At 36.5% G+C, this 12,035-nt stretch overlaps 1 protein-coding gene across 1 annotated transcript in view; it reads left to right on the plus strand.

Annotated features, from left to right (window-relative positions):
* pdss2 (prenyl (decaprenyl) diphosphate synthase, subunit 2) overlaps positions 1 to 12,035 on the plus strand; it is a 35,187-nt gene that overhangs the window by 21,007 nt on the left and 2,145 nt on the right. Inside the window, exons 3-7 of the mRNA XM_077236649.1 lie at positions 2,506 to 2,704; positions 8,741 to 8,815; positions 10,206 to 10,367; positions 10,516 to 10,644; positions 11,545 to 11,580. Of these exons, the coding sequence (XP_077092764.1) occupies positions 2,506 to 2,704; positions 8,741 to 8,815; positions 10,206 to 10,367; positions 10,516 to 10,644; positions 11,545 to 11,580 (601 nt within the window). The remainder of the gene's footprint in view (positions 1 to 2,505; positions 2,705 to 8,740; positions 8,816 to 10,205; positions 10,368 to 10,515; positions 10,645 to 11,544; positions 11,581 to 12,035) is intronic.

The raw sequence follows: 12,035 nt of genomic DNA on the forward strand, positions 1-12,035 counted from the left end.
TTCAGATAAGTATTTACACTTATAACTGCATTTGAAACAAAAGATCTAGAAGCTTTAACAGTCCTCCATTTGGGCACTCTATATCGCCTACCTGAGGGAAGCAGTTCAAATTCTGAAAACAAGATATGTTTCATATATCACATACACATGCTGAATAGAGCAGGCCAAAATGTCTTAAGTCTTATTCTGTGTGTGTGTGTGTGTTAAGAGGTGAACTTGTTTCATAAGTTTGCAATCTTTCATGATCTTTCATTAAAACATCACCTGCTGAGATTCTGTGTGACCGGTTTAGTGATGCTTTTGGTCAGCTGACACCCTGACCTCTAAGGTGATCTGCTGTGAGCTTGCAGCCAGACGCTTGACTGTGCTTCAGGGTTAAATTGGCAGAGAAATTGGAGCAAGCTGAGAAAGGGGGCGTGTCAGGGGGCGGAACCCCTCTGCGCCATGGCATCGGTTGCTATGCAACTGAGTTCTGAGGCTATTTATACTCCCTGTGCTGCCCCTCCCACTGACTTCAAAAAAACATAGACGGCATAGCTGCAGATTTTGGGGAAAATTAGATTTTGATTCAAATCCTTCAAAACACTAAAGACAGTCCAAGGATGAAGGAGACAAAGACTATATATAAAGAATCATTCCAGGACAGAAAACTGTTCATTCAAAAATGCTGTTTACGAATAGCATAACTATTACTAATGAGTATCAAATCAGCAACTCAATATTGGCAGCCACAGGAGACTGAGAAGGACACACACGCACACACGCTCACACCTTGGCTACATTCACACTGCAGCTGAATGTGGCCCAAATATTCTTTTTTTTTTTTAAGGTATTAGCATGAATTTTTAAATGTGGCATTTAAAGAGTCAAACTTGGCATGTTAATCTGAATTAAATAAATGGAGACAATCATTATGAACCTGATGTTCCGTGGAGGCTACGGTGAAATTACACATCAATTAAGAACGGGGGCAAGGAGGCGGAAAAAGGCTGAAATTGTATTATTGGCATTCTGTGGACTCATTGTCTTCCACCCTAATAGAAATTAAGCATGTCAATGATGGTGAATGATTATGGATGATAACACCCACACTAATTCAGACTGGTCACACTGCATTTTTTATTTAATATAATTTTTTGCATTTGTAATTTTTTTTTTTTTTTTTTTTTTTTACAGTGACAAACAAATCAGAATTAAAATGTCCCATTCAATGAGTTTTGGGGCAGTTTGCGTTATAATTTTAATTATTTAAATTTGTTTTAGTTGTTTTTATTTTATTTTATTTTAATTAGTTAAATAATGATTTTGGTTATTTCACACTATATTTAATAATTGTTTTATTATTATTATTTAGTGCAAATTTTTAATTCTTTCTTTTTTTATTTAGTCTTAATTTTTCATTTAATGTAATTTTGTAATTTTAATTAAAATATCCCATTTAATACATTTTGGCCTGTTCAGTGTCAGACCCGTGTCACGTGTGAGTATAGCCCTAGAGACTTTTTCGAGGTCTGAGAACACAAACATTATCTAGAAAACATCTTCTAACTTGAAATGCCACTCACAACACATTTTACTTCCATAATCACATGCATTTCTGTGGTAAACAGGATATTAATTGAGAAAAGTGTAGGGTTAATGGTATGAATCAGAATTGAATAGGTTTTTTTTTAAAAGTGGACACTTCACCTAGATAAAAAGGACAAGTAAACTCCACAACTCTTGACCTGAGATTTTGGATGCATACAATTACTCTTCTGTAAAGTATGTTTGAGTTTCCCCAGTCATCTTTATCCATTGTAAATCACATCAACATCTCAGATCAGTATTTACTCAGCACATGCGCCTGTGTCAACTGAAGTGAATCTGACCAGGATCAGCGGATTTGTGAACAAGAGAGCTCTTTGCACAATAGGGATGATTGAGCTCAGGAGATGGTCCATTAATGAACAGCATTTAATGACAACAAGAATTATTGCAGAGCATTGTAATTACACAAGCAGTAGCATGCATGCGTGTGTGTGAGAGCAGAAAAGGCCACAGCGCACCTCTCGTGCTGCCAAACTGAAGAGAATCCCTTCATCAAAGACGCTTTTTCTTCATTCTCTCAGCCTCTTTTCTTTCCCTGTCTCTCGCTCTGAAGGAGGGGTAAGTGGTCATCAGTGCTAACGTCTCTCTCTTGTGTCTGGAAGGTGGTTATCGCTGAGACCTCAATGGTTCAAGCTGATTATGGTCCTGAACCCAAATCAACATTTGATTATAATGTCCGTGTGATGGCGTTGTGATAATGTGGCTCGTCTGATAATCAGTGGAAGTTGGCAGTTTGTGAAGTGCATTATGGTCACCAGGACACTTCACACTCTCTCTGGGTTATTTGATCCTCAGAAGAACATTTGGGCTAAAATCACTTCCTTTCTGTGTAAAGTGTGCTATAGAATATGGACTGTTTATAGATCTAATTCTCCTATCAGACTCTTAATATTTCTCTTTCTCTCTCTTTGTCAGTCAGCGGAACTTGGCTGAGATCACGGAGCTGATTCACACGGCCTTCCTGGTGCATCGTGGGATTGTTAATCTGAAGGAGTGGACTAATTCGGATGGCCCCCTCAAAGACATGCAGTTTGGGAACAAGATGGCCGTTCTGAGCGGTGATTTCCTGTTGGCGAACGCATGCACTGGATTGGCCCAGCTCAATGACACCAAGGTACTAGATACGTACTGTAAATAGTCCACTCCAGGTTTTTTCCATTGCTTACACCATAATCAGTAATGAAATAATCGAGTTTGCTCCATCGTAAAAAAAGAAAGAAAAAAAAGTGCATAAGTAAGCAGTACAAACACATTTTCTTAGCAATCTACACTACTGTACCATTAAAAAGTTTGGGGTCAGTAAGATTTCTTTTTTTTTTAAATAGAGTACTTTTATTCAGCAAGGATGCATTCAATCGAAACAAAAGTGTTTTTTTCAAACAAATACTGGTCTTTTGAACCAAGTTATTACGAATCCTGAAAAAAAATACATCATGATTTCTAAGAATCAGCACAAATGCTTTCAAATTTAATAATAAACATAAGTGTTTCTTGAGCAGCAAATCAGCATATTAGAATGATTTCTGAAGGATCATGTGACACTGAAGACGGAGGAGTAATGATGCTGAAAATTCAGCTTTACGGTCACATGGATAAATTACATTTGAAAATGTATTAAGATATTAATCATTCTAAATTGTCATAATATTTCACAGTTGTAAATTCAAATCAAATAAATGCAGCCTTGGTGACCATAAGAGACTGGTTTCAAAATCATTTAAAACAATAATTTTTAACAATATAAAAATAATTATAAATACTACAGACTAAACACTAACCCTAAAGAATTGAAGTTTTTTGTGCATTTTCAGGATTAAAAATAAATGTATTACTATTGATTATTTATAAGTATTATATATATATAATAATTGGCTTCATCACTCTGTCTCCTCTCCACCAATAAGCCGGTGTGTGGTGGGCGTTCTGGCGCAATATGGCTGCCGTCTTATCATCCAGGTGGATGCTGCACATTGGTGGTGGTTGAGGAGATTCCCCTTTATATGTAAAGCGCTTTATATGCCGAGAAAAGCGCTATATAAATGTAATGAATTATTATTATTCAAAATTTTCCAACTAAGAGCCTCCTTGAAATCGCCAAATAGAGGTTTTGTCAGATTTTACTTATTTTTCTACCAGAAATAAACAGTCACACCTCTTCATGCTGGAGGTGTAAGCTTCTTTCTTTCATCACATTTGTGTTTTTATGCAAAGCACTGAAAAAAAAAAAAGAATAATTTCAACGGCTTCTGACTTCAATTCTCAAAGACTTTGTTCGCAGGCTGTATGCTGTCCTCTCTTGCTAATTTCCATACACTTGCATATTCTCCAACATTCTCTTGCAGTCTATGTGTGTGTGCGAGCATACGTCTCCTACACCCCTCATTAAGTGTCAGTGTTCTCCTCCAGCTCTAATTAGAGTCGCAGTCAAAGCACCGTCTAACTGCAAACGGCCAGCAGCCCCACTGCCTCTCTACACTAAGGGTTACAGCGTCTCACTAGAACATCTTTCTGAATATCATACAGCATTATGAATGGCCAGTTCAGATGTAAAGTGATGGTAGAATACATCAGGACATTTTAGAGCGCCGTTTCCCAACTTATTTTCATCTTTTGGACCCTATTGGTATGGCTCAAATAACCTCAAGTGTGTTACTTCTAACGCTCTATTCTAGCGCCTCAAACTGAATGAACCCTCATAAGTTACTGACTTGAAATGCTCTACATAGGTAACAACTCCATGTGTTATACAAATAGCAGTCTGTATCTAAAGCACACAGGAGCCTCGACTCAATTATTTCAATAGTGTAATATTAGCATGTTGTTATGCCAACGCCACATTACTCCAATAAGTTTAAAAATACATAGCATGCAAAATATTAAGTACATCTGGGGTACTATCAGTTTTTTAATTATTTCTGAACTACATTTTTTTTTATGATTGGATGGTTTTGAATGTAAAATATCGAAAGTTTGGGGTCTGTAAGACTTTGTGTTTGAAAGAAGTCTCTTATGCTTACCATGGCTGCATTTATTTGATAAAAAAAAATACAGCTAAAACTGGAATATTATTACAATTTAAAATAGCATTTTTCTATTTTAATACATTTTCATATGTAATTTATTTATGTAAATGAATTTTACGCATCATTACTCCAGTCTTCAGTGTCGCATCATCCTTCAGAAATCATTATAACATGCTAATTTACTGCTCAGGTAACATTTATTATTATTATTAATGGTTACAACAGTCGTGCTGCTTTATATTTTTGTGGAAACTGCGATACATTTTCTTTTTCAAACAGAAAGTTCAAAAGAACAGCATTAATTTGAAACATAATTTTCTTTATAAAAAAAGTTATGTAAAAGTCTGATAAATTGAATGCATCAAAAAAGACTCACTGACCCCAAACTTTTGAACGGTGGTGTATTTGTATTCAGTATTCTCTCATATTGTGTGGCATATTATTGGCAAATGAATTAATAAATTTTTTATGATTATACTGTATAACCTTTTAAGTAGTTTTTCTTTCTGTTCTATAGATATTTAACAACACAAAAGCAAAAAAGTACCCAAGACCTGCTTAAGTACACGTACCCCTGGTTGGGATTCAGTTTTCGCGGATATTGCTTGTCATATCATAATATTAACAGACTAAGTAAAAAAGGATTTGCACTTAGAAACCCTAACATTTCATCTCTCTCTGTCCCTCTAATACACACAGACACACTCAGATGCACTAAGCGGCAGAACGCTGACAGGATCTGTCACCAAGTGCAGCTCTAGAATGCAGCTCTCCCCGTGGAGGAAAACAAACTCTTTTCCTTCTGCGTAGCCTCAGACACACGCACACACACTCAGGCTCACTTTAATGTGTGCATGAGCGGACATGGAAATGACTGCAGGGGATTGAGGTGATCAGCAGATTGTGGTGACTAATATAAAGAACAGATTCTGTGTTTTTTTCTCTCTTCTTTAGGTAGATAATGTGGAGTAATACAGTGAGTTTTGGAGTTTGTATTGGCGTGTTCTATAGCACCTCCTGGTGGCCGAAATTGGAAATTCCTCACCCGTTTAGAGGTCAAGTGTGTTTTTTGATGCCTCAATACTAGTGCAAGTAGGATTATAAAGTTAGAGAATTAGAATTATTGAATAAGATTTGGTTTCTTTGGTTTAATTTTGAATAAACATTTTTTTTGTATGCTACTGTAGTCTGTGACGTTTTAAAAAAAATCCAGTTTAAATTCCTTAGTGATGTAAATGATTTTGTGACAGGTGTAGTTTTACAGACACATGGTGACATGAAGTTTCAAAAGTTTGGGGTCATTGAGATTTAAAATATATGTATATTTTATACATGCAAGACTTCATTAAATGGTTAAAAAGTGACCGTAAATGAATTAAAAAAGTTATAAAAGAATTCTATTTAAAAATAAATGCTGTTCTATTAATCAAATAATCTTTAAAAAATGTATTGTGGTTCCCACAACAATATTAAGCAGCACAACTAGTTTCAACATTTATGGCATTTATTATTATTAAAAGTTAAAATACACTAATATGCAAAAACAGCTCAATCTTATTGTCACAAGAACTTTTGAATTAAAAAAAATTATGCAAAATGTTGTTTCATTATCAGTAAGAAATATATATGCCAATTTTCTCCCTGCACTCGCCATTGGCAGCTGTGGACAGAAGGTCATTTTGAGCCCTCGTTTTCAGTGCACACACACACACACACACACACACACACACACACACACACACACACACACACACACACACACACACAGAGAGAGAGAGAGTAAAATACTTTTTTGTGTGTGAAACTGAACCTGTTGTGCAGCGAACCGTGATTAAAGCCACACACGCTCTGTTCTGACTCACTGAAGTAGTGACTGACTGACAGGATGACCAGCCAATCAGAGATCAGACTCTTTAGCTGAAGGTTAAACTTCCATAGATGTAATGTATTTGTAAGTTAAAAAATGTATATTTTAAGTGTTTCACCGAGTCCCTTGATGTAACTGACAGTCACCCAGCTAGAACCATCCGAACTCATCTCCCTGTTCAAACTGCCGTCTATGTAAATGAGGGCGAGGCCCCGTTGCATTAGCGGTTCAGCTAGCGTGAGAGCATTAGCGGTGGAAATCAGACGTTCTCTCTCCGCAGCAAAGCGCTTTTTCCTCCCGATTGATCTGTATTATGTATCGTGGCCTTGAGTGGGATCCTGACTTAGTAGACTGTGTGTGTGTGTGTGTGTGTGTGTGTGTGTGTGTGTGTGTGTGTGTGTGTGTGTGTGTGTGTGTGTGTGTGTGTGTGTGAGAGAGAGAGTGGGATTCTGGCTCGACACTAGTATAAACGGTAAAGGGATCCGCAAGCGGCTGTCTCCTCTTTCTTCTCCTCACAGACCTGTCGGCGAAACACGACTCCGGCTGGATTTGGGAATGAGACGAGACGGAGGGAGGGCAGCTTATCTGATACTTTCCAAAAAAAGCCCCCCCACATCACACACACACACACACACACACACACACACACACACACACACACACACACACACACACACACACTCTCAGTAACTCACAGGAAAGACATAGACGTACACAAACACACCGTTCAAACACACATTTATTCTCGTGCACACACAGACACACACACACACGCGCGTGCTTCAATTTCTCCGTGTGGAGTGTGTGAAGCCGCACATCTGGCTGCGCTATAGGGGCTCTCTGTCTTCTCTGGGCTCTGGGTAGAGGAGTCAAGTTCCTCACTGTTTCCTCAAAGATCTGGTTACTCAGAGGGCAAAGAGAGAGAGAGAGAAGGAAAGAGAGAAAAACAAAGTTTGAGAGAGAAAGTTTGGGGAATGGAGAAGAGTAACATAATATTGAATTTGAGGAATAGCCGAGGAATAGCAGTGTCTGGATGGACGGCCTCTGCTTTTCTAGTTCCCTGGAGATTCTGCCTGTGGTCTTATGATTCAACAGGCAGGTCTTTCGGGGAAAGAGGAAAAAGAATGACGGAGGGTGAAAATAAGGTGGAGAATGTAGCCTAGGGCGACGGATGGAAGGAAGGGATAGCGAAGCATGTGATTAGATGAAAGATGGAGCTGTCAGTTACTTGCTCAAGCTGACTGTTGTGGAGTAGCTGTAATGGAGTAGCGCCCCCCTCAGGAGAAGTGTAGGCACTGCACGACATGATAATGTTTTTTTTTTAATTCAAACAAAAAATTAAAATTCAGAATTTTATTCAACCTCATGTCAACTTAGTGTCTTCTGTGGAATAATATGTGGAATAAATTCTGAAATATTGAACTAGCTCTTTTCAATTACAATCATTGGGGAAGGATGCTTACAAAAATCCATGATTCAAAGCAGTTCAGTTTTAAATTCGTATATCTAAAATTTTATCTAATCATTGAAAATAAATGTTTTACTAATTTATTAACTCTATTAACATCTGATTCTGGATAGATAAAATGTTGATTTATAGTATTCTTATTTTTCATATTATATATTATTTTGCTATTTCATATATGTGCCTGTGCAAAATATTTGTATATTTGTTTGGACAATTTATTATTTTGCTAATTGCAGTAGTCCTATTTGAAACTGTGCTATTTAAGAGATTTAGAAAGTTTTTTTGCTTTATTTCTGAATTAAAATGCATCCTTTAGGATTCATTTTCTTATTCTTTAGATGTCTTTTTGCATTTCTTTAGAATTTTGTGACTAGGGATTGTACGTGTGTATTTTGCATGCATATGTTTGTAGTTCAAGAGAACAGCCCAATCAACACTCAAATATCAGATGATTTTCAGTAGGTGTTGAGTGTTTTTGTGCTATGAGCAGTTTGGTGCTTGTGTCTTATAAGAGTGAAAAGCTGAATCAATAAGCTAGTGCAGATGTCAGAGTCCTCATTAAGCTCGGTATCCTCTGGACATTGCACTGTTTTGACTGGCCATCTGTTTAATAACTGAAGTGCTGGTTATTCTATCTGTCCCTCAGATGCTCTTTTAGACTGAGTGGACTGGAAAAAAGTCTCAAACAGCTCACGGCCTAATAAATGCTAATTTCAGAACAGATGGGGCTGATATCAACACTGTTATTCTGAGAGTCTTCATTTAAGTGTTCTTATGTTATGTTTGTTATAGGTGGTGGAGCTGATCTCCAGTGCTATCGGAGATGTGGTGCAAGGAATCTATCTCGAGAGCTCCAGTTCTGCAGAGGTACGACATTCAGCCCACTGCACTCACCACATATAGCCACCAGGGGCACGATATGGGACACTAACTAACTACTTTGTGTGATCTTTGTAACGACTGCTGAAAATTGAAATAAAAAAATATTTTATATTGAAATAATATTTCAAGTTATTACTGTTTTTTAAATTCATATTAATGCTACCGTGGTGAGCATAAAATACCTAATTCAAAAACATTAAAAAATCTTACGAACCCCCAAACTTTTCAACAGTAATGAGCCTGTTTATGAAACATTTTGTTTTATTAAATTCCGGCTGTGTTGCCTATTGCTTTAATATACATGTGCTTTCTTTGAGATGTAATATCTTTCATTGCTTAGCTTTGTTTTTCATATAAATTAATTATAATTGAGTTACAGAGGAATCTTTTTAGTGTTTAATGTTTTATATTCAAAGCTTTCAAAACAGCTAAAGACTGGACAAGCAAAACATCTCCGAACAGAGCGAAACACAGGCTGACTTAAAACATCTGCAAACCACGAGTAAATAATGAATGACAAAGTTTCCTGTGCGAGACGAGAAAGAGGAAAAGTGATGGAGAGGGCTATGTTTATGTGAGAGAGACGCAACAAGGGAGGGAGAGGGAGATTTTTAGAGGAGACGTTTCCGAGCAGATGTTTGCATCAACTTTCCTTCGTTCGGTTACCCCCCCCCCCCCCCCCCCCAATACCATCACATTTTTTTTACTCCATCATTTTTTGACGTTGCATCCTTAAAGTTTGCTGTAACATTATGTTTGTTTGGGAATTGAAATTCATTTAATTAAAAGCTTCCTTTTGGTTGTGGTCTTCGAAGGATTGTTTAATGATATATTCTAGCTCTCCGCATCCTCTCGACAAACAATACAGCTCAAAAGTTTGAGGTCGATAAGATTATTTAAAAATATTTTCTAATATATAGTCTCTTATGTTCACCTAGGCTGCATTTATTTGATCAAAAATAAAGACAATACTTTTGTGGAGGAGTATTACAATTCAAAAGAACAATTGTTTTCTATTTTAATGTTTTTTTTTACAATGTAATTTATTCCTGTGATTCAAAGCTGAATTTTACTCTAGTCTTCAGTCACATGATCCTCAGAAATCATTCTAATATGCTGATTTGGTGTTCAAGAAAGATTTATTGTTATTGTTATTATTATCCATGTTGAAATCAGTTGTGCTTCTTAATATTTTGATGGAAACCTTAATGCATTTTTTTTTTCCAGATTCTTTGATAAAAAGAAAGTTCAAAAGCACAGCATTTATTTAAAATAGAAATCTTTTGTAACATTATTAATGTCTTTACTGTAGGCTACATCACAGTAAATATAAAACATTAATGCTTATTTGATTGACTTTTTCTGTATTATGAAGGAGGGCAGTCTAACACTTGCTTCCTGGGAAGACCAGACATTCCTGTCCCATGGTGCTTTGCTTGCCAAGAGTTGTCAAGCTGCGATGAAGCTGGCCAGACACGGTACCGAGGCTCAGAATTTGGCTTTTCATTACGGAAAACACCTCACTCTCGGACACAAGGTGTGTATGCACAGTCGCACAAGTGCATTGTGGGCACAAGCTGTTTCTCTATACCTCCTGTCTGCTCGTGTTTTATTCTCCTGTTTTCTCTTTAGACTGTACACACAGTGTTTCATAACAATCATGGATATATGTGTGTGTTTTGTAGCTAAACTCTGATCTACAGCCGTTCGTGAAGAGCGAGTCAGAGCCAGCTGTGTTTAGTTTGGATTCGGCTCCTGTTGTCTTCCACAGACAGATTATAGGACCTGAGAGATGGCAGCACCAGCTAAAACAGGTACCGGACAACCACATCAAAATGGTAGAAGCCGGCATGCCAACACTGGTAGCAAAGCGAAATCTGTGAAATGACATTGAAGCAAATGTGATAATTCAAAGACTAAATAAAAATAACATGCTGAAAAAAATAATAGAAAATACAGCATAAACTACCGTTCAAAAATTTTGGGTCAGTAAGATTCATTTTTTAAAGGACAAGTTAAATTGATCAAAAGTTACAGTAAAGGCATTTATAATATTAGAAAAAGTTCAATTTTTAAATATATGCTGTTCTTTTGAACTTTCTATTTATGATAGAATCCTTTTTTTTATCACTGTTTACACAAAAATTAAGCAGGACTTTTCAGCATTGATAGTACAGGTAATAAAAAATGTTTCTTTTTGAAAATCAGTGTATTAGAATGATTTCTGAAGAATCATGTGACAATGAAGGCTAGAGTAATGATGCTAAAAAATTCAGCTTTGCCATCACAGGAATACATTTGTTTTTTTTAATTTATTAAAATAGAAAACAGTTATTTTAAATTGTAATAATATTTCACAATATAACTGTTTTACTGTATTTTCGACCACATAAATGCAGCCTTGGTGCGAATGAGTGACCTTACTGACACAAACTTTTGAATGGTAACAGTTAATGGAGTGTATTCACATTACAGTGGTGGAAAAAGTCAAGTGAGATGTCATTTATTGAGCTATGTGATGTCTCAATGTAGCTAGCAGACAGCCAAGCCAATTTTACTGGAGCATAATTGATATTGTAGGCAGTATTTGTCATTAATAGAAGTGATTCAATAAGATTTTAGCCTCTAGACTGGTGGCAAACACCATTACAGTTCAGATTTCATTGTGTCAGCATGACGTTCTCTGGAATCACATTTTTCTCTCTTCATTTCAGGCCCAGAATATGGCTAGACAGATTGATTACACAAAGGTGAGCAACTCCTATTTTTTTTATTAAGGGAGAGGGAAAACAAGTAACGGCAACCTCATTCTAGTGTCTTCTTATTCAGAGAACTTGTGTTCATGGGTTTTACTGTATAAACCACTAAATCATTTGATAATTTTCATTCAGCCAATGAATACGTGAGATTGTCTATCGAATGCAAGAGAAATCAATCCTCCTGGTCAAACCACTAGTCAATGAATCCAGCCACAATACTTCTGATGAAACATTTATACAGATATGATACAGATCGATTTCCCAGGAGTCAGTCATGGAATCATTCTCAGGCTCACAGCATGTGTCGATGTTTACAAACACACAAAAAGAGAAGTTAATTAATATCCAGTCAATAAAAATGAACCAAAAAGTTGTTCATGTTTATTTAATTTAAAAAAAAATTAAGATAGTGACACCTGAAATGACCTATTATTGTGACAACCAAT

The sequence above is a fragment of the Siphateles boraxobius genome, unplaced genomic scaffold (assembly GCF_051911475.1).
Source record: "Siphateles boraxobius isolate OS27281-9 unplaced genomic scaffold, OSU_SipBor_1 20, whole genome shotgun sequence".
Taxonomy (NCBI): domain Eukaryota; kingdom Metazoa; phylum Chordata; class Actinopteri; order Cypriniformes; family Leuciscidae; genus Siphateles; species Siphateles boraxobius.